The sequence below is a fragment of the Hippocampus guttulatus genome, chromosome 8, assembly GCF_054856545.1.
Source record: "Hippocampus guttulatus isolate MCC_2025c chromosome 8, RoL_Hgut_1.0, whole genome shotgun sequence".
NCBI lineage: Eukaryota > Metazoa > Chordata > Actinopteri > Syngnathiformes > Syngnathidae > Hippocampus > Hippocampus guttulatus.
The window spans coordinates 7,251,762-7,275,370 of record NC_141268.1 but is presented as its reverse complement, the minus strand read 5'-3'; the positions used below and the strand labels follow the sequence as shown (position 1 = coordinate 7,275,370).

The following is a 23,609-nucleotide window of genomic DNA, read 5'->3' as shown; positions in this document are numbered from 1 at the left end:
ATCTGATGACGGGAAATGAAAAGGGCTGTAAGATGAATGGTTCCGATTATATTTAAACCAAGTCAAGCTTGTGTTAGGCTATGGACATAAAAATAGATGTTATGAATCAAATCTTTGAGTCTTGCTTGGAAGTTTTGTCTGCAAAAAGCTGACATTTCTGGGGGCGCATTGCGGACCCAAGGCCACATGCAGCGTGAACATGACTAATGCGCATGGCGCGTCGCCGCGGATGCAACCGCTTTCCTTGGCGAATGGCAGGAAGCCGCAGGCGGTGCAGGGAGAGTCAGACATCATCGCATCAAGGTCCAGCACGCTCGAGTAAGCTTGTCCATTAATGATAAGACTAACTTGCTCCATTAGAGCTAGCTAATGGGCTTTCTCTACAGCCAACCACATTGTGTGTCTGATCACTCCTGAATAGGATGAAAAGTGTAAAATAAATGTTCCGCCTTGAGCCTGAAACTCAACAAATTGCCTTTGTTAACAGGTTTTTGCTTGTCGTACAATTGCATTTTTTTCCACTTTTGAAAACAGGTCCTAACTCCTGCATGTTGCTTTTGTGAAAATATAAACCCAAACACCCAAAAGGCATTTTACGCTGCACTTTTGGATGACACCATGCCTATGCTTGAATAGTGGCCTCTGGAAGTCAGTCTTTTTCCTGCTGGTCTATTAGCACTCTGAAATCATTCCACCTGACCATCTTCTATTGGAGGCACCTGAGCCCTCGTAGCACATAGACAATGACTTGGTCGATCAACGGTTCCTTGGTCTATTGATGGTGCGCCGCACGTGGCAAAGTGCAGTGTGAAAAGGCCTTAACACCAAACCCTAAACCACAAAGCTTTTTTTTTTTCAATGAGTCCAGGGTCCATTGACTGCAGTCAGACTAATATTCAAAACCAAATTTTTCATAGGAATGTAAGCTCCTTTTTGACTCTACGTAATTCCTCACAAACACCATCTAATGAGTAATATCAGTGGTGTGTCTGGAGTCATCCACAGATAGGGAAATTAATTTGGCATTTTGTCATCCATCACACAGCTGCAAAAATAGGTCGCCGTTGTCTGATTGCTGAGGAATGTGAGAGGAGCATTCGTTTCATTTAGCTGTCATTTGCTCTCTGTTTACCTTCACACATTGTCTCCATCACTTTAAGCCATAGGTCAGATCATCAGCAAGCTCTGCGCAAGCCTGACATTGTGTTGCAACAGGGAGACTTGGAAAACATGCAGGGCAGCGGCCCTCCAGGACCTGAGTTTGACACCTATGCTTTAAGCGATGCATTATTCTTTTTGCATCGGAGAGTTGTGCTTTCCCAAAATCGACATCACTTTTATGTGAGCACTCTGCTTCCTTTATTTTGTTGTCACTGATGTGGCAAGCATCCTGCTTCTAGCTCGATATGATAAATTCAGTGCATTTATTTTTCTTGTGTATACCTCTGAATTTGGAAGAAACATCTCTCAATCGTGATTTCGAAATCGTGATTGCAGTAATAGTCCCCTGGTATATTAAGCACATTGGCTGCTTTCCAGTCCATTCTTTCAATTGCAGATTTTCACCGTCTTTCTTTTAGAGGCAAACTTGAAACATGGCGTTTGCATATAAGATACAGGACATATAAGGCTCCTACAGCTGGCAAAGTGTGAAAGTTAAAAATTGCACTTGCAGCAGTGGACTCTGTGAGCCTTCAACAGGCTGTGTACCGTTGCCATGGAGACAAGTGCCGGTCTGACCCAACCAATACACATACTGAAGTAAACAATTAGAATAACTTGAATAATTCCATGACCAAATAAAACGTCAATGTAAAACCTTGGCCTCAAAGCTTGGCATGGATCATTTTTCCACACGGAGGAATGGTACTGCAGTTGCATGCACCACTCTGGGTAGAAATGATGATTTCACACTTTAACAAGGAAGATAAAGTGCGATGTGTATCACAATGAGCAACGTCTCCCATCCCCAACATCGAGCTAATTGAATACAGCCTACCATTGCTAATTAGAATATATTGAAATGCCCTGCATGTTGTCAAGGATATAAACCGCTTTCAACTGCTTCACTGAGTAAATGGTAAGAAAACAGGGGTAAGAAGCACATTCAAACACGAGATGATGTTAGCCGAAACAACCGCGGAATCATTTAACCCTTTCAGGGACAGCGGTCGCTACAGTGGACAGCCTATCATGTTGCCAACTCTACTCATTCACTGATGCCCATATCACTCAACAGGCAGGGCTTTTCAATCAATGGAATATTCAGTAGAATTCTATAAACATTCATTAGTCGCTGCCCGACTAAATATTCTTCAATTCAGGTGCGCCTGCCACGCAGCTCATAGGATGGTTGACTGTGCGTGCAAAGTCCTGTGTCGCTTCCAGCGCAAAGCTCAAATATGTATTTTTTTGTTGCAGGCCAGTCTTTTTAAAAAAAAAAAAAAAATTAACTTTAATCCGCTTATTTCAAGCCTTGCAGCTATATCACTCCTATGAAACCACTTGATCTTAGAAAGTGCCATAACAGTTAAGGGGCCACAAATAAACTCCCTACCTCTTAACCCTCGAACCATACCTCGTGACCCCAAACCCCTCACACCTTATGAAGTAATTCTAAACCTAACCCTAACCCCTGATCTCAAGGCCAGGCAGCCAGATTTGGCCCGCGACATTATAAGCATGCACATTTGTGCCACGGTTATCACAGTGTGGCAGAAGTGCGGACAATTTTTCAGAAATACGCAGGGAGCAAAAGATTTCAGTGGTTGTTTACCTCACACTTGATGTGTGGGTAGACACTACAGAGACTCAATATTTGTATAGAAGCAATACAATTTTTAAAGGCCCCTCATTTTTTATTTTTATGGTTGATTTTTATTTTTCTTGAAGTGGGATGCTTCACGTACACACACACACACACACACACACACACACACACACACACACTTGCACATCCAATTACCTCAAAAGCTTAGTGGTGAGTAAACTCTTGGTGGCCTAATGCCCAATGAAGGTAAAGTCATTCAGACAGTTGAGACACTTCCTAACCCAAGGAGAGATGACGAGAAAGTTCAGACGCACACCAACGCTCGTTTTACGCCTCACTCACCTGCGCGTAGCACTGCATCATTTCGAGCCTCCGTGAACTTGTCGCTTGCTTTGTATGCACGTCCGACTTCTCGGTCATCCGACACCTGCTGCTGTGCGATGAGCCACTTTTGCTGTCTCACATTGCTACTGAGAGAATCAGCCACCCTTTCTTTTCCCTCACTCTGTCTCATCCCTCCCTTCCTCCCTCCCTCCTGGCCCCGCTTCCAGAGACACCCACTGTTCTGCAATTTCTCTTCACCTTCGGCATGCATGCATCCTCGTGAATTGATCTTTAGAAAGAGCACAAATGCTCAGCTTTCCACAGTGAGAGTCTCGAGATAGGATAAAAAGCAAGCGCTTACCACACTGTACATTATTAGACTGGCATTCGTGACAGGAAGCGGTGCAGCAATGCCAATGTGGCAGCATGTTCACACATGAATAGAGGACAGTGCTCAGGTTTTTTTTTTTTTGGGTAGGAGGCATCACAAAGTGCTGGCGCTTATTCACCGCAGCTCAATATGTTACTCGCCTGCCTCTCTTCACCCACGCGTTTCATCACTTTGCCATGTTTGAAAACAGAATTCTGCAAACGGAAATATATGGACCAGCAAAGCCCTGAAAGCAACAATAAGGAATAACCACTTCAACCATAAACTTTAAACCTGACCACTGTGCTAAATACGAATAGGCAGTTAATAACGGTGCTATGTCTGTGTTATAACATGAAAGAAGCATTGAACACAAAGCGGAACATTGCATCTAGGCTGGTCCACTGTGGGGTTACCGTGGTAACGATGAACAACACTGTCAACTTAAGTCTGAGGCATCACCATCATAAATAATATTCAATTAATGATCAATAACCAATCGCTAATCAATTTATTTATTTATTCATTTATTTATTAAAAAGGCGCAGTGGTGGCTGGTTTGCACATTAGCTTCACAGTTTCAACTGGTAGGTTCAAATCCAGGCTCCAGCCTTCCTGTGTGGAGTTTGCATGCTCTCCTCATGCCTGCGTTGGTTTTCTCCGGGCAGTCCGGTTTCCTCCCACATTCCAAAAAGGTGCATGGCAGGTTAATGGAACACTCCCTAGTTATGATTGTGAGTGTGAATGGTTATTTGTCTAGACGTGCCCTGCGATTGGCTGAAGAACAGTTCAGGGTGTCTGCCTCTCGCCCAAAGTCAACTGGGATTGGCTCCAGCACACCCACAACCCATGAGGAGGATAAGCGGTGCAGAGGATGGTGTATTGCAATTTTACAAAATGCATAATCATGGCGTTCTCATCCCCAAAGAGTTTTATTTTAATATAGATCATTTGCAGGTACCTCCCTGGTTAGTCAAACGCGCTGTGCTAAGCATCAATAAACAAACAAGGATTCAACCTTTCAAGTTAAAACTTAACATGTTGATTGAAATTGGTAAAATTAGAAGCTGTTAGCAGCTTAACATAAAAATTGATGCTGAATATCTGGAACATACAGGATTGCCCAGGTGAAGACTGTGGACAATAAAGAGAAAAGCTCCTAGGACAGAGTCCTGAGGCACACCAGTGGAAATGGGTATAACTTCAATTGTTTGACCTGGATGCACTGAATGTAATCAATTTACTACCATGCATTGTTTTGCTGTATTAACTCTCTCATTAAGTGCCATGCTTCAGAGCGTCAACACATTTCCAAAAAAGCCTATCTAAAATGTGGAGGTTTTCTTGCACCGTGGTTCTTCCGAGTGCTGAGCTGCTGGAAATAAACAGAATAGACAGCCGAGCCCAATCGATAAGCTGGGCTGCAGGCCTAAGTAGAAAGTAACTCACGAGGGGATGCGAGTCAAGCTTGGCGGTGGCGGCCTGATGGTGCTCCCTCACCCTCGAGTGGGTATAATGTTGCAGCAGCCCACTGAGAATGAATTCACAACACGAACATTGTGGTTTAACAACTCACGTCCAGGCTTGCAGGGTAAGAGTCTGCACAACATTTTTGTCCATTTCAAGACTCGCTTTTCCATCCTTCCATTCAGGTTTTATAGCACTTGTCCTTTATTAGGGTGAGAAGGAGCCTGTCCCAGCTGACATGGGGTGAGAGGTGGGCTAAATCCTTGATCGGTGTGCCAGCCTATCACAAGGCATGTGTAGAAAAGCATTCCAATGCACATCTGTGCAGTTTTCACCCAACCTCATCATGTTTTTGAAAAGTTTGAGAAAGCTCAAGGAAGAAAATACAAATTCCAATCTAGAACTGCAAATACAGGTGGTTCTGTCATCTGCATCAACCTCAAAGGTCCCCAAAAGGATGAGATGAATCACCCCCCGGCCACAACATTAGATATGCCTGTAAAATCAGATTTGAGCCATTGCAAGTGTATTATTACATCACTGTCCAATTAAAACCGCATTTCACTACAAGCACAATGAGGATGAAAATTAGTATTCCAATAACGGTTGCGAACCACAAGATCACTCCATTACTATTTTAACTGTAGCCTGATGTTCGTCAGTCTGTTTTGCAGCGGTGTACCATTGCAGCCAAACAAACTGTGAGCTTTCATGAAATTGAAAAAGATAACCCACGCGGCTATTTGACTTCACTTTCAAAAAATGCAAATGAGAGGTTTCCGATTGTGAGGCTCAGAAATAATGTGACAAACATCTTTGCTAGTTTTGTTATCAGCGGGTCATTTACACGATATGATATATATTTTTTAGCAAATAGTTTGGCAAATGAAGGTCCTTCACTTGCAACCCACCATGATAATTACGTATATGTTGAAGCAAATGTTTCTGTTTTAAAGATGTTTAACCCTTGCATTGTCGCTCATTGGATGGTGCAGGTATACTGTACTGGACATGTGTACATACTCATGCACAGATTTAACCATTCACTGTGAACGCGTCAGCTTTTAGTTATCGTCCGTGCCTTTGTCCTTGCATCATTAGCTATTGCTACTTGTTACAAATACGGAATGTTCATGACATTTCATTGAATTGGGCCGCTTTTGGAGTTTCAGCTTCACTTTGTTCAGTCAGTGGGCCTTTTTGGAAAGTCAAATCCTGGATGCTTCTGCCACTTGTCCTGAACCTTTGTTGGATTACGTCATTGGATCAAGACGAAATGAAAAGGTGCTTCGGAACATAGGAAAGGAGAGTACCGTTTCAAATGAATTGGACTCCATTTTTAAGAAGTGATGTCCTTCACTTGCAAAAGTGAAGTCAAACAATATATTAGGACCATTAGACACAAAACAAATGCAAAAGGCATTGAAACCTTGGATCTATGTGCTCTTTATGTATTTCAAACTACAATATCGTGTCTTGTTGTCATTGATTTTGTCATCATCAGGGCGCTTGTCTTGGGAGTTTCTGTTTTCCAGAGGTCTCGAGTCATATGACTTGACTCAAGTGAGACTCGAGTTGCTATTTTGAGGATTTGCGGGCTTGGTATCTTAGTGACTTACTTAGACTTAGACTTCAACTAAATGACTTGACAATTCTTGATTATAGTTTGAAATCAATATTTTAACAGTTACCTTTTTAGGAAGTCAAGCAAGAAAGAAAGAAAAACGTATTCATGTAACTTGGCAACTCAGTCACTGTCACTTGTTGGTGTCCAGTAGTGACATAAAGACCAACAGCATGAAAGCAACTACGAAGATCATTAATTTGAGTTAAAGGATTATCTTGACATCTTTTGGTTTGTTTGTTTTCTCCTCGGGACAATAACATCGATACTAAGATGGGGAGGAGCGATTAGCGAGTCCTTGGGGCAGACGTGCACAATTAGTTTATTCCTTAGCCCCACTCGTTGTTGTTGTTTAAACAGTGGCGAGCACTCAAACTCCGATTTTTGGGGAAACTATGTATTTTTCGGTTATGGGGTTAAAGTTACGGGGTTTGGTTTTCATCTTAGACTATTTGTTTTCTAAATGGGACATTCAGATTAACCTCCACTTCATTATCATGTTTCCCCCTTTTCACCAATGTTGTTATTGTGCCTTTTGGCTTACTTCTTGCTTCTGGTTGGCTAAAATGTCCTCACATTTATAGTTGCTCGACCTTTTACTTTGATATGTACAATATCTTTTAAAAAAACATCTAAAACAAAACATTCACCAATGCACTTAATTCTGATGAGCTAAAAGAAACCTATTAAGGAGTAATTCTCTGCAATTGTAAGTTTATCGTCAACATAATTGTGGCTTTCATTTGCATGCCATAACAAAGCCATTGGAATTGTTTCACATCAAGCTCATGAATGGTGGAACACTTGCTGAAGTGTTATTCCGCAGCCTGAATGACAATAACGAAAGAAACGTCACGGCATTTTATGACAGCGGCCTCCTCCTCCTGCTGGCGGAATGCGACAACAGCAAGCGCAGGTGGCGCAATGTCAATGGGAATCAATCCAATGAGCGTCTTAATTGACCAGATACTCAGCGCACATCCACAAGAGTGTTGATGAGTCTCAACGAGCTGAGTAATGCAAAATGTAAAAATACAGGTACTTTTAGAAATGGTGAATGCTCGCTATTTGCATGCGTTAAGAGCTAAACCTAAATGCAAATATAGATGGCTATGGTGTTGAGACCCGACACATCCCCCAAACTATGATCCCAAAACACTTTGTCATTTCAAATTCATCTGACAAAATTACAGTAATCCCAAATAATCCGCAAAATGGAGCCAAATCTGTCTACATATGGAAATTGATCCAAGGAGGTATGTTGAAGTGACATATCTTCACTGAGGGACAAGCTGTCAGGAAACAGCAACACATGCATTTTTAATTGAACACAAATGGTGAAGCAACAGAGGAGGCAGATCATACATGAATACTTACAGGCATATACAGGATACTTTATCCTCTGCAAAGAACAACTAATGACAACTATGTCTTACTGCGGAGTGACCACCTACATGTACAGAGTTTATTGTTGTATTATACTGCTCCCGGGTGGGCAAAGTGCACAAACTAGAGGCACAATATCCAACCAAAAAGTTTTAATTTCTTTCTATTCCATTTAGTTATGGCATCACTGTGCATTTTATACAATGACACACAGTATTATAGACTGTAACTTTGTTTTGAAACATTGTTTACTGTTTGGCAGGCTGGAACTGATTAATGGCATCCTCCTTCATTTCAATGGAAAAAGATGATTTGTCTGGGTGGCGCGGTAAGGACTGGTCAGCACATCCGCCTCACAGTGCAGAGGTGCAGGGTTTGATACCGGCTCCGGCCTACCTGTGTGGAGTTTGCATGCTCTCTCCGTGTTTATATGGGTTTTCTTCGGGTCCTCCGATTTCCTCTCACATTAAAAAAAACATGCATGGCAGGTTAATGGGACACTCTAAATTGTCCCTTGGTGTGACTGAGCGCGAATGGTGATTTGTCTGTGTGTGCCCTTCGATTAGCTGGCAACCGGTTCAGGGTGTCGTCCACCTTCCACCCAATGTCAACTGGGACAGGCTCCAGCAACTCCCCGTGACCCTGTTCAGGATAAGTGGTGTTGAAAATGGATGGACGGATGGAGAAATATAGGCCTTCCACCTAAGAGATACCTGCCCCATTTGCATTTGAGGACAGTTGAATTTCTCCACAGTGAACCACTCAGCTTCGTCACACACTTATTCTAAAGGGGATCCAGACATAGAAGATAGTGGAAGCCAGCAGATCAACAAAGAAATGAACTGCTGCACTAATCTCCATTTTGCCTCAATGATTTTCTTTTTTTAAAGGGTGAAATTAAGGCTTTTGAAATGAGCGTTGACAGCGACATGATGTAATGACTATACAATACACAATACAATACATGCTGATTTATATAGTAAGTGATTATCATCAGGTGCGCCGCACTATGATGAGCGAGCAAAGTGCCCCTCATCCTCATTTTCACAGAACACAACCAACTGTGATTCGTCCACACCCCCACAAAACTTTTTTGCATCGGAATACAAGGTTTTCTGGCTAGCACCTATACTATATATATATATATATATATATATATATTAGAGCTGTCAGTTTAGCGCGTTTTTATTGGCATTAATTTAAATGAATTTTAACGGGATTAAATTTTTCTCGCGAGATTAACACGGCACACGTCACAAGCGGATGTTACGTTGCTCTATAAATACACCAGAAACAAAACAACAAGCGCGCTGCAGAAGTCCACGCCCATGTCTGTTTTGCCAGCCACGGCAGCACGAGAAACTGAAAACGGATACTTAAAGAGTTTATGAATGGAAAGTTTATTTTTAAAAAGTTGCCAGATTGCTCCACTGACAAGACCAAAGTTATCTGTTCTTCTCTCTCTCTGTATCATACAGGTATACGATGTATGCCACTGACGAGATTGTTACTTGTTTGGAACTATTTTGTGTGGAAGATTACAGTGTTCTGTGTTCATATAAATAGAGCGGGTGGAGCTTCTCGGTGTTCGTCTGACAGTGACAGTGCGCTGCAGTGGTTGCGACCTAGCGAAAATAAAACGTCTCCAGTGTTGTCATCGAACCAAGTGTAGGCATTCGAAATGAGGTCTACACAAAACCGTAGAGAGACTTCCGCGCAAGAAGGACCAACACAATCAACAAAGCCTGACTGTGTTAGGGGGAGTGAACCCCCCCTTTCAGAATGGTTTGCCCCAGCAGCAGGGGGAAGTGCGTGCGCTTGTTTGTACGGCCGGCAGATTTGAATACAGCGGCACATAATGAACACTGGTGTCCGGTGTCTCGTTATTCTTCAACAAACATACAGAAACAGACTGCTGTGTTCAAAGCAAACTTGAGAAAAACGAAGTATGAAACCATGGTTTAAATCCACTATAGGATGAGTATTAGTTTACCTTAGATGTGCACTTTATGTTATATTGCTCTGTTTTGATTTCATAAAAAAAGCTGTTAAAGCAGCTGTTGTGTGACAAAATGTTTTTTCACTGTTGTTGATGGACAGTAATATGCGTGAGAGATTGTGTGAATAACTGCTCCAAGTGAAAAATGTTCATGTAAAATTGAAAATCGAAATTTTTATTTCAGTAAATATTTGCATTTGGCACATAAAAAACTGATTCATGATTCAATGTTGATGAGAGCATTAACATGGGGAAAAATAGGACAAAAAATGTAAAAGGAAATTCAGAAACGATAAAAAATTTGTGAGTAATCACGATTAAGTTTTTAGTTCATTTGAGTTAATTATGACAGTTGCATTTTTAATTAGATTAAATATTTTAATCGTTTGACAGCTCTAATATATTATATATATATATATATATATATATATATATATATATATACATATGGAAGCCATGAGATATGTTACCCACCATGGAAAAGACGGTTGGAGGTTAAGATCAAGGCGGCTCGGAAAGATGTGAGTCAATTGACGGAGGCCCAGAGAGGTGTGATGAAAAGGCCGATACCCGAGAGGTACATCCAGATGACCATACCTGAAGCACTCGAAACTGCCAAACAAAGGCTCCAAGCCTTGTCCAGCCGCCTAACGCGGTACACGAAAGAGAATGAGGCCAGACGAATAAACAGGCTGTTCGCAACACAACCTGCGAAAGTGTACGCTCAGTGGCAGGGTCCCAACAACAGAGCTGACCCACCAAGACTGGAAACTGAAAGGTACTGGAAAGGCATATGGGAGAAGGAGGTTGCACATAACAGCAGTGCACAATGGCTGGTGACCCTGAGAGAGGAGCACAGCAACCTCGCTGAACAGAACCCAGTTACCATAACAGTGGCAGACATACAGGAAAGAGTCTCAGATATGAAGAACTGGACAGCACCTACTGGCTAAAGAAACTCACAGCACTCCATGAGCGCCTAGCAGCACAAATGAACCAGCTGCTGAGGGATGGGACTCACCCAGGATGGCTAACCAAAGGGCGAACGATCCTGATCATGAAGGATCCCTCAAAGGGTGCAGTCCCATCCAACTATCGGCCAATAACCTGTCTCTCCACAACATGGAAGCTCAGGTCAGGCATCATTGCGGCTAAGATAAGTGGACACATGGATCAATACATGAGCGAAGCACAGAAGGGCATTGGTAGAGATACCAGAGGAGCCAAACATCAGCTCCTGGTTGACAGAACAGTCGCACAAGACTGCAGGTCCCGACGTACCAACCTGTGCACAGCCTGGATTGATTACAAGAAAGCCTATGACTCGATGCCACATACATGGATCACTGAATGCTTGGAGTTGTATAAGGTGAACAGGACCCTAAGAGCCTTCGTTGCGAACTCGATGAGGATGTGGAAAACAACACTTGAAGCCAATGGCAAGCCACTTACCCAAGTGTCCATCAAATGTGGCATATACCAAGGTGATAAACTCTCCCCACTGCTGTTCTGCATAGGACTGAACCCCCTAAGCCAAGTAATCACCAAGACAGGCTATGGATACCGCCTCAGAAATGGAGCTACAATCAGTCACCTCCTCTACATGGATGACATAAAGCTGTATGCTAAGAGCGAAAGGGACATAGACTCCCTGATCCACACAACCAGGATCTACAGCAGCGACATCGGGATGTCATTCGGGCTTGAGAAATGTAGTCGGATGGTGACTAAGAGAGGAAAGGTAGTCCGCACTGAAGGGGTCTCACTCCCTGAAGGAACAATAGCAGACAGTGAGGACAGCTACAAGTACCTCGGTATAGCACAAGCCAATGGCAACCTCGAACTGGCAACAAGGAAAGCGGCTATGGCCAAATACCTCCAGCGAGTGAGGCAAGTCCTAAGAAGCCAGCTCAATGGCAAGAATAAGACCCGGGCAATAAACAGCAATGCCCTCCCAGTGATCAGATACCCTGCAGGAATAAGGTGGCCAAAGGAAGAGATTCAGACCACGGACGTTAAGACCCGAAAGCTCCTAACCATGCATGGAGGGTTCCATCCCAAATCCAGCACCCTGAGACTGTACGCAAGCCGAAAGGAAGGAGGCCGGGGACTAGTGAGTGTGAGAGCCACTCTCCAGGATTGTCACGTTGCGAGGTGGTGGTGGACCCCAAAAAGCAGGCAGGAGGGAGGAGCAGGGTGTATTTGAAGAATTGTATTTAAAACAAAGAAAACTACATCCAAAACAAACAAAGTCCAAAGTATCAAACAAAAACCATGACTAAAGCTAAAACATAATGAACTAAACATGACAGAAACTAAGAGCAAACAGTAGCAAGAGCAACACACATGACAGTAGCAAGAAGCAACAATGACCCGACACTGAGTGTTCGGGCTGGGAGTCCTTTTAAAGCCTTAATTAGTTATGACCAACAGGTGTGCAGCTGCCGGGGGAGCCCTACAGTGCCACCTGTTGGTCCCTAAACTGAATCATGACAGTACCCCTCCCTCAAGGGACGGATCCCAGACGTCCCAAAGTTGTCCAAAAGGGTTGCCTCGCCGGGAAACAGGAACTAAAAGCGACGGCAACCCTTGCCTCGCCGCAAAACAAGAACACACGCGACGGCGACCTTCGCCTCGCCGAAATACATGAACGATAAGCGACGGTGACCTTCACCTCGCCAGGGAACAGGAACAAAAGCAACGGCAATCCTTTTGGCTGGGCGTGGCCTGACGTGGACGGAGCTCGACGTAACGAGTGAACAGGGGCTTGGCCTGACATGGGCGTGGACGTGGCACGGCTCGTCGTCGACGTGAATGTGACTCTGCTCCAACAGACACGTGACGAGCCTCGGCTCAACGTAGACGCGGACGGGGCTCGGCCCACCGTAGATGCGGCTTGACGAGACGAAAACAGGACAGCCGCATCCCCAGCGCTGCCTGAAAGGGGAAAGGGTGTCGGCCGCAGACGCGCTCCGCCAGGCACATGGTGGAATAGGGAACAGTCCTTAGTACCTGCGGGGTCCAGGTGGTCGGGTCATTCTGTCACGTTGCGAGGTGGTGGTGGACCCCAAAAAGCAGGCAGGAGGGAGGAACAGGGTGTATTTGAAGAATTGTATTTAAAACAAAGAAAACTACATCCAAAACAAACAAAGTCCAAAGTATCAAACAAAAACCATGACTAAAGCTAAAACATAACAATGAACTAAACATGACAGAAACTAAGAGCAAACAGTAGCAAGAGCAACACACATGACAGTAGCAAGAAGCAACAATGACCCGACACTGAGTGTTCGGGCTGGGAGTCCTTTTAAAGCCTTAATTAGTTATGACCAACAGGTGTGCAGCTGCCAGGGGAGCCCTACAGTGCCACCTGTTGGTCCCTAAACCGAATCATGACAAGGATGAAACATCCAAGCTCCATGAATACATCAAGGAGAAGGCTCCAACGGATGACGTACTCAGAAAATGTCTCAGACAATGGGGAACAGAAGATGAGGCGCTGGAAGAGGGACCATCATGGGAGGACAAGCCCCTACACGGGATGTACCACCGGACCATAATTGAAGTGGCCGATCTCAAGAAGTCCTATCAGTGGCTAGAGAGGGCTGGCCTAAAGGACAGCACAGAGGCACTCATCCTGGCTGCTCAGGAGCAGGCCCTGAGCACCAGAGCCATTGAGGCCCAGATATACCACACCAGACAAGACCCAAGGTGTAGGTTGTGCAAAGAGGCACCTGAGACGGTCCAACACATAACTGCAGGGTGTAAGATGCTGGCAGGGAAAGCCTACATGGAACGCCATAACCAGGTGGCTGGCATAGTCTACCGAAACATCTGTGCGGAGTATGGACTGGAAACCCCAAGGTCAAAATGGGAAACACCTTCGAAGGTGGTGGACAATGACAGAGCGAAGATCCTGTGGGACTTCCAGATCCAGACTGACAAGATGGTAATGGCGAACCAACCAGATATCGTGATCATAGATAAAGAGCAGAGGAAAGCCGTTGTAGTGGATGTAGTGATGTGATGGAAACATCAGAAAGAAGGAACACGAGAAACTCGAGAAATACCAAGGGCTCAGAGAGGAGCTGGAGAGAGCCTGGAAGGTAAAGGTGACAGTCGTGCCTGTGGTGGTCGGAGCACTCGGGGCAGTGACCCCCAAACTAGATGAGTGGTTGCAACAGATCCCGGGAACAACATCGGACATCTCAGTCCAGAAATGTGCAGTGCTGGGAACAGCAAGAATACTGCGCAGAACCCTCAAGCTTCCTGGCCTCTGGTAGAGGACCCGAGCTGAATGAGGGACGGACACCACCCGAGGGGGGGTGAGACGAGGATTTATTTTTATATATATATATATATATGAATGAGGGACGGACACCACCCGAGGGGGGGTGAGACGAGGATTTATTTATATATATATATATATATACAGTATATATATCGAGAAATACCAAGGGCTCATCGAGAAATACCAAGGGCTCAGAGAGGAGCTGGAGAGAGCCTGGAAGGTAAAGGTGACAGTCGTGCCTGTGGTGGTCGGAGCACTCGGGGCAGTGACCCCCAAACTAGATGAGTGGTTGCAACAGATCCCGGGAACAACATCGGACATCTCAGTCCAGAAATGTGCAGTGCTGGGAACAGCAAGGATACTGCGCAGAACCCTCAAGCTTCCTGGCCTCTGGTAGAGGACCCGAGCTGAATGAGGGACGGACACCACCCGAGGGGTGAGATGAGGATTTTTTTTTTTTAAATACAGGTATATTATATATATATATTTTTTTTTTTTGGACCACCCTCATGGGGATAAACATACAATTGTTGACAGTTTGCTGATAATACAACACACGAGAATAATCTTGGGGAATCAACTAGTCACCAAAGAGTGGACATTTAATTTATCTGATTAAATGTAGCAGCCTGCCACATTACAGATAACGTTCCAAATCAATAGAACTCTAGGTATGGCAAGATAGAATCATTCCTGGATTTTTTTTCTCGGGAACATGGGCCAAGCCTCCAATATCTTGATGTTTGTCTATTCCATCATTTATTCTGTGAAGCACTTTGTGTTGTTTTTAATTCTATAAAAGCCGTGCTACAGTCGCATGAAAAGGTGTTTGCTCAAGTAACAACAAAATACAGCATTTAAATGAAGGCTTTAACTGTCAAGAGAGAGAGAAAAAAATCCAAACCTACTGGAAAAAGTGATTGCCCCCTCCACCTAAAAACCGTTTGGGCCACCCTCAGCAGCAAAAAGTTACCGTTCAAAATGAATAGCAGTCCAAAACAGGCACCTTTCTAAAGCAGTTTAAGTCCAACAAAGGCACTCAATCAGTGAAAGTGTTAACGCTGGCAAACATTACATGAAAGCCTCCATTGGACCAACTCAACCTCAACTACAGGCAATATTACAATTTATGTTATTGTTGCTACTGTGCTATTGTTGCGGGATGGAGGTATCTAGAAGCTGTAAGATGCTCCAGGGCCAGCTGATATTATTAACTCTCCTCTATTTTTTTCTAGTGGCCATGTTTAGTCACATGATGCCAAATCCACGCTTGAAGGCTCTGTTCACAGCAGAACATCAAGTCTTGAATGTCTGACTCATTTTGCATTTGAAGGGCTATGTTTAGCAAGACACTGGAGTCTTATTTCAGTGGACATGCCTACCATAAGAGCAGCCACCAAAAAGTTAAAAGAAGCCATCGTGAAAATGAACAGGAAGTTGGCTATTTGGTTTGAAGCAGTCATTTCCCATTCACTAGCACCATCTGGAAAATATGACAATAATTTGCCTGAAATACCAGTTTCATAAACTGATATAAAATTTGGTGTCCGTCTCTATCGTAGCATGATACACAAAAACATCTCCCAGCTCCATTCCAGAATTAAAAAGCAAGCCCACTATTTGAGTTTGAAGCAGTATTTTTGGGTAAATAGCAGCGCTTGTATTTCGGCAAATTCCTTCAAGGGAATCCATCCAAACAAGCCCTAATTAGAAGCAAGTGTACACAATAACTAATTGTGAAGCTTTTCTGGCCAACCGATCTACAAACCTCAATGTACAATTGCAAAGAATCTATAAATTTCATCATCTACAGTCCATAATATCATCAAATGGTTTAGAGAATCTGGAGAAATGACTGCATGTAAGCGCCGTGACATTGAATGCTCGTGACCTTCAATCCCTCAGGCGGCACTGCATCAAAAACCGACATCAAAGTGTTAAGTATATCACAACATGGGCTTAGGAACACTTCAGAAAACCAATGTCAGTAAATACAGTTTGGCACTATATTCGTAAGTGAAACTTAAAATTCTACTATGCAAAGCAAAAGCCATTTATCAACGACACCCTAAAATGCTGTCAGCTCCTCTGGGCCCAAGCTTATCTAAGATGGACTGATGCAAAGTGGAAAAGTGTTCTGTGGGCTGACATTTGAGGAGTTTCCATTTCAAATTGTTTTTGGAAATTGTGGATGTTGTGTCCACCATGGAAAAGAGGAAACAACCCATTTGGACTGTTATGGGACACAAAGTCCAAAAGCCAGAATATATGATGATATGGGGTTGTGTTACTGCCAATGGCATGGGTAACTTACACATCTGTGAAGGGAACATTAATGCTGAAAGGTCCATACAGGTTTTGGAGAAACATGCTACCATCAAAGCAACGTCTGTTTCATGGATGCCAAAACACCTTCTTACAACAGAGAGGCGAGTGGCTTCGTAGTTAAAGGGTGTGGGAATTAGACTGGCCTGCCTGCAGTCCAGACCTGTCTCCCATTGAAACTGTGAGGTACATTCATGAAGTGTAAAATACGACAACGGAGACCTTGGCCTTTTGAACAGATGATGCTGTACATCAAGCAAGAGTGAGAAACAATTCCATCTACAAAACTTCAACAATTGGTGTTCTTAGTTCTCAAATGTTTGTTGAATGTTGTTAAAAGAAAAGGTGATGTAACACAGTGGTAAACATGACCCTGTCCCAGCTTTTTTGGAATGTGCGGCAGCCATAACATTCTATCCATTTGAACATTAAATTGACAATAAATTAGACAATAAATCTTGTCTAATATATTCAATTTAATATAGGTTGAAGATGATTTTCACATTATTGTATGATGTGTTAAACATAAATAAAAACATCCCAATTTACTGGAATTGGGTTTGAAATGGTGGGCCAAGCATGACGTTAAAGACTGCCAAGGCCCATAGAAACTTCAGAAAAAAACCTGCCCTCGCAACCAGCTTCATGAATCGACACTAAATTGGAAGGACATGTCTTTCAAACTACAATTTGGGAATGCTTCCAAATGCACCCTAACTGGAAGGAGGAGGCCTAAACAGAAGGCCAAATATTAATTTGTCTATGTGGGCAGAGCCTCGCGTTGAGTTTTCTGATCATTTGTCCATGAAAAACTCTACCAAATGTATTAATAACCACTCGTTACTGCAAAGTGGTACCCAAATTGAAAACGCCTTTCCTGCTTGGCTCTCGACGAAGGTGGACGCTTTTTGCTCCTCCTGTCCTCCCCCCCACCCTCTCCTTGCTCGCCACTTAGTCTTTGTGCTGTCTTTGTCTAACTTTTCCTAGACTAACCATGGAATTAGTTGGCTGGTCTCTCGATGCAATCGACAAAAAGTTTTCGACGAAAAGAGCAGGCAGTGGGGAGCCTACTTGCCCCTCGGGGACATTTGCTGCCGGATACGCCCTTGATCCATGGAGAAAGTGGAGAATGGTGTGCCTGTCAATACTGTCCGTTGAGGATGTGGAAGACATCTACATTATCGGCCTTCAGATGGCAGGTATGCTGCTGTTTGGTGTTAGCGGCTTCCTGTTCTATCGCAAAATTCAACCGACGGGAGCGGCTTTATTGGAAGTGAAGAAGCTGCCGGTCATTCTGGATGGTTTGGCGCGAATGTCCAACACTCAGACTCAAGCGGTGACTGAGCTCAACCGCAATATAGATGTGGTTTTGGAGCGACTCCGTACGATCGACAACAACATGGAGAAGTTGGAATCCGCGCTCCGGAAAGTGATTGCGGCTTTGGCTGATCGGCGCCAGTGAAGAGATACAGGCCACGGACTCAAGGCTGTCTGAAATTGTTGGCGGCAGTCCCTCCAAAACAAACAACGCTATCTGTACCCTTTCCCCTGGATGGAAGTATGCATGGAAGCTAGTGCCCCCCACCATCACCCCCCTCCTTCTCGGCCATGGACTGATAAGCAGGGACTGTCTTCATGAGCAGACCCTGACGAAGCAGCTGTGGCCTGTACACGCATACACATACACAACTAGACAATCACACGCGAATACACATCCTTATTATCACCGTCTTCATCGCTCCGATTCTTTTCCCCCGTGACGTGGAACGATCTGCGGAGCGCAAGGCAGTCCGTGCAGCTGGTCAGACGGGATGTGTCGCAGTCACCCCCCCCCCCTCCCCACCCCACCTTCCCATTCATCCTCCCCCTTATTACATGTTATGTCTTGTGACTTGTTGTAACTGTCATATGCTTATTTATGTGCTAGGGTCTTTTTTTTATCCTGGACTTAAATTATCCTCAGAAGAGGATAGTTCAAGCGTGTTTTTTTCCCCCTCTCCCTACTCAGTGTTTTCCTTTCTGAATTCTGACTGTAATTTCCCCATTGCGGGACAAATAAAGGATATCTTAAATAAGAACTATAGAACATTCCACTTCTTCTATGAGATCCCACACAAACTTTTATAGCAATTGATTGACATACATCTTACATTTATTTCTGATCCTGATTGCTGTTGCATTTCTCTAAATGCAAGTACCAAAAGCAGCTGTATGAATTGTTCATCTATATCAATTATCAGAGATTGTCCACCAGTACCATATTTGGATTATATTTTGTGATATGGAAGATGTAAACAATAACTCCTGCGGATGTTGTGGAGCCTACTATGCATTGAAAAGGTAAAGACATACCAGAAGATGATGTATTATGACAATATTCATCTCAATACAAAAACAATTTTCACTTGAACAACATATTTTCCATCAGAATAAAACACTGCTCAGTTCTAAAAATGAGTTCCAGTGACTCTCTTCAAGTGACCCCCTTTCCCAATATTAACAGTTTTGTTCTCTGTGCTCTTCCCCCTCGATCCCCAGAGAAGCTCGTGAACGTGATCTGCATCATCATCCTCCACTGATCCCTTTTTTTTTTCGCTTATATGCCCTGATGCCTGCCTGCCTGCCTGCCTGCCTGTCTGCCAGCCACTAACTATCCATGCTGGGATTGAGTCAAGGATGGGAAAGGACGCCTGCCAAGCGTGGGCGTGGGAGTGTGGAAGTGACTGGAGGTAAATATGACGGCTCACAGTGCAGCTTGGCGTCACACTGCATGCAACAACTTAAAGGAAGACAGGAAAAGTCAGTACTCATACTATATGGTGAAACTGGTGGGGGAACAGCTGGTAGAGTACTTAGGTCGATTACAAACCAGTCCTGTACTCTCCTAGTCTCAAATTAAAATAAAAAAAAACTGTAAAAAATATATGACATGCCAGTCCAGCTGTTTCCTGCATAATTTGGGGCAGAAGGGCAGCTGCTAAGCAATGTAGAGAAAGGACATGGAGAGGCAACAGGGATAGATGGAAATTAAGCAAATTACCAGTACTGGCAACCACAGTAGAATATTAGAATGATATGATTTAACCCTTTCATGCACTCTGTAACCTGATAACATGATAAACTGTCCACTGTAGTAACCGCTGTCCCTGAAATGGTTAATTAGCAATTGTCAGTATTATGTGCTGTTTTATGATTTGACAACCACTGCTTTGTTTTAATATTGCTGTGTGTAATAAGTCCAGTTAAATGTAAAAATTGCCATTCATTAATATAAGAAACAAAATCATGCATGTGGTCAAGCAGAATTAAAGATGCAAACTGGATATTGAAGCAGACAGAAATGTTTTGGTTTTGAGTTTTTTAATCCGGTTTCACCTTCATTGTCATTGCACTGTAAAAACAAATGCATTATCCGAGCCGTTTATCCTCATGAGGGTTGCGGGGCATGCTGGAGCCTATCCCAGCTGTCTTCGGGCAGTAGGCGGAGGACACCCTGAACTGGTTGCCAGCCAATTGCAGTTGACCACTTATAATTCAAATGCATATTTTTGCCGTTTTAGTCGGCGAGCATCATTGCTTTTTGCATTTGTAAGTTTGTTTGATGTGAATAAAGAGTGCTGTAGTTGGATTTGTAAGACTGTATGACAGAGAATCATATTTCACAGAATTTTGTTGTTGTTTCAACAAAATTTGCCATCAGTTAAAATAAAATAAACGCTGATCTTGGTAACTGTTGTTGTTGAGACTGCTCTGCCCCTTGGGTCCTGTCTTTGCTTGTTTTTGTTTTTTCTGTGTGCTCTGTTTTCTCTCTGTATGTCTCCAATGTTGTGTCCAACTGGATTTTGCAATAAATATTCATCAAAATACAAATAACCATCGAGGGGGTATATCAAATTTGTCGGTTACACAAAACTCTTCCAGCATAACAAGGTATACAGATCCACCGTTCTGCATGACCAACAAGCTGAACAGAACAGAACAGAACAGGTGGTGGTGGTGGGGAATAATAATAATAACAACAACAAACGAAATCAGCCAGGTTGGAAATACATTAGTGAGAGACATGTAATCTACTTGAAATACATTTTGTTTTGAAGCTTTTTAATCCAATATCACCTCTCTGCGGTGGGACGTGCCAGCTCCTTGCTTGGACGCTTCAATCCAACAATCAATCACATGGCACCGGTCCAATCATGAAGCAGTTGCATTGACACTACCATGCACAAATCAAAATTTTCCAGTGCAGTATCCTCTATGGGCAATGTTGAAACGCAGCATATGCACTCCTGCCCAAGCTATATCTATGCACCTTTTCATGACGCCGACATCCATCCGTGCGGGCTCACTATTTGGCACCCTGGCATGTGTGTTTTCAAAGGATCAGATGACATCGCACAAGATGATGTAAGGAAGTAAAAACACATCCGTGCTCTCCTCTAACTTTGTGTGTTTATGTGACATTCTGTGCGTTGTTGCTGACGGTAGGGGTTCTGCTTGTGTTGTGTGTTGACAGTGGAAATATCAGACGGCCAATCGGCGACCACCACGACGATGACACAGGCAACACAATGTTTTTGTACTAACAGCACTGTAACAACCCCCCGGGAAATGGCAAAAGTAAGAGGCCATTCAAAATTGAGTAGTAACCTTTAATATGGTGTGTCTAATAACGTGGCCTGTCTGTGGCGTAAATATGCAGCATCAGCATTGTCTTGTGGCCATGCAGCAAGAGTAAATCTTGGTTGAAGGTGACTGCCTTTAATATTGCGTGGTATCTTACATCCTTTGGAAATTATGAAAACAATTATATTCTGTGTGGCATAGGCTCGCTGAATAGAGGGCAAATTTGAGTCAACGTAACTGCGTTTCATTGTGTGTTGGGTCATACTTGTGCCTAATGATATGGCTGACAAAATATATTGTCAGCATGGTCATATGGTTGTGTAGTAAGTGCAGACTTGAGAAGACATCATTATGCTATGTTTGATGTATGGGTGTACCTAATGATGTGGCCTGTAATCAGACCAAAGGCCACGCAGTAATTTTAAATTGGACCTCCGAGCACTTGTGATAAATGGCTGCGTGTAATCCTATTGAACCGGAATCCCTAGAGCTACGGAGACGCTACTATTTCTTATCCTGTCATTATTTTTTTAGGGGTCAGTTTTAATGAAGCAAGACCATCATGTAGATGATCTGATGCGTATCTCTGTATCTGATTAAAATGATGACGTACGTACACTTTATGTTTGAAAAAGAATTACCGACCGGTAAGTTTGGGAAACGCTACAAAAAAAAAAAAGTCAACATTTCCTGAGAAAGTCCATCATTGCATTTAGCCACTTGTCGGTAAATAGAAGAAGGAAGAACCCATTATTATTCGCTAGAGGGGGGACATGTAATCGACAGGCCACATTGTTGTCCCTTAAGCGAAAGTTCACAGAGCATGCAAGGTTGTCCATTAAATGCACTAATGAGCAGAATGAAGTTAGCTTAGCTGCCAATGAGCCAGTAAATTGTTATTTAACTGCAAAGGGGTGGAGAACTCATGAATAAACTCTTTATTTCACCAATCCTGGTGCTAATGTTAACAAGGGCAGCAAAGACAGTCAATGATTTGTCACAACCATGGAACAAAGACGCATTCTCTCATAACTCCTTTGGGAACAACAATTGTGGATTATAATAAATACTATGAGCATAAATTAACAAGCTCGCACTGCTCAGCGGTCAACGAGCTAAGAAATGGTTACTTAACTGCAGCAGCTCAACCGCCCACCTGAATTTGTGGCAAACGCGGGAGGTAACGCTTTAACAAATGGAAATCTTTGTTTCGTTAAAGTTCATGTAAACGAGCCCAGAATAGAGTCAAGTGACCTTGCCGCAAAATACACATTCACTAAAAATTCATTCCGATGTCAAGGTTGAACTCATCTCATCGTTAATTTCAATGACGATTTCAAACGTAATAGACAAGTGAGAGACTTAATTCATACTGGTGTGTATAGGAAATCGTTACTGTTCAAAGTTTTGTTCAAAGTCTCTAGCATGAAACTGTCGAGTGTCTTTGCGTAGCCGGTAAAGTTCTTTGGTGGCCTATTGCTTTATATATCCTCCGAAAAGGATTGTGGGTAACATATCTCCTTTATTTTAAAATAAATAAAGTAAAAGGCGGTCAGGAGTAACCTCGGCTAAAGTTGGGTTAAACTACCTTTCACCGGTTCAGGTAGCATTGAGACATCTTTCTTAAGCATTTGTAGAATTCAAACAAACAACCTATCCACCAAGTGCCTCATGGGTCATCTCACTCATATAGGACAGGAAGGGAAAAGGGAAAGTTCGTAAGCAAAACTGAGAATCCACAGAAGCCCATTTACTCCTGACTCCTCGATAAGTGAATGGATGTTAAGCTCTAAGGCTAAGCCCTAAAATTAAGCTGGGCTAAACGCGATGGATTTGTTGTTCTTACCCTCCGTAGGCTCCAAATGTGAAGCCTCTTCTTCTCTGAAACATCCTGCTGAGAAGCTGATGAGGCTCCTTGGGGGTGTTTTTCAATTTATTTTGTTCACTTAAAATGACACGATTACAAATGACAGGCGTCATTGGCACCTTCGACGTCTTTGGAGCAGTCGTTTTGTTTCTTCACTGTCTTCTGTACACTCCTCCCTTGTTGTCACCCTCATTAGTTTTGTCTGAATCTGTGCGTGTGTGTGTGTCTGTCATCTGCTTGGCATCCCTCCCACTGACTCTGTCATTGATGGGAGTTACGGATCATCGAAGGGGGGGTCACATAACCATTGCTCAAGTGACTCGACAGAATTTGGGTGCAAACTTCGAGGTCATATAGTAAGTGTCAATGAAAGAAATGAATCGCATACTGACAGGCTATAACCGGATAAAGTGTAATATCTTTTGGTATTGAGCACAACAACCGAGGTTATTGCCCTTCAGAGATGGGGATAGTGCAGAGGACCTTTTTTTAAAGCCTAAAACATCATTATTGGACAAAATTACAACCAAAAGAATAAACATGGCACAGGCATAATGTGGTCT

General features: G+C 43.3%; 1 protein-coding gene across 5 annotated transcripts in view; it reads right to left on the bottom strand.

Annotated features, from left to right (window-relative positions):
• Positions 1 to 23,164, bottom strand: part of rap1gapb (RAP1 GTPase activating protein b) — an 83,691-nt gene extending 60,527 nt beyond the window's left edge. For 4 of the 5 annotated variants that reach the window (XM_086117460.1, XM_086117457.1, XM_086117461.1 and 1 more), the window contains exon 1: positions 23,026 to 23,164. In XM_086117460.1, the coding sequence (XP_085973586.1) occupies positions 23,026 to 23,159 (134 nt within the window). In that variant the 5' untranslated portion in view covers positions 23,160 to 23,164. Of the gene's footprint in view, positions 1 to 3,112; positions 3,275 to 23,025 lie in introns of those variants that run through there. The other variant, XM_086117464.1, reaches the window with a different exon arrangement.
• Between the last annotated feature and the right edge of the window lie 445 nt (positions 23,165 to 23,609).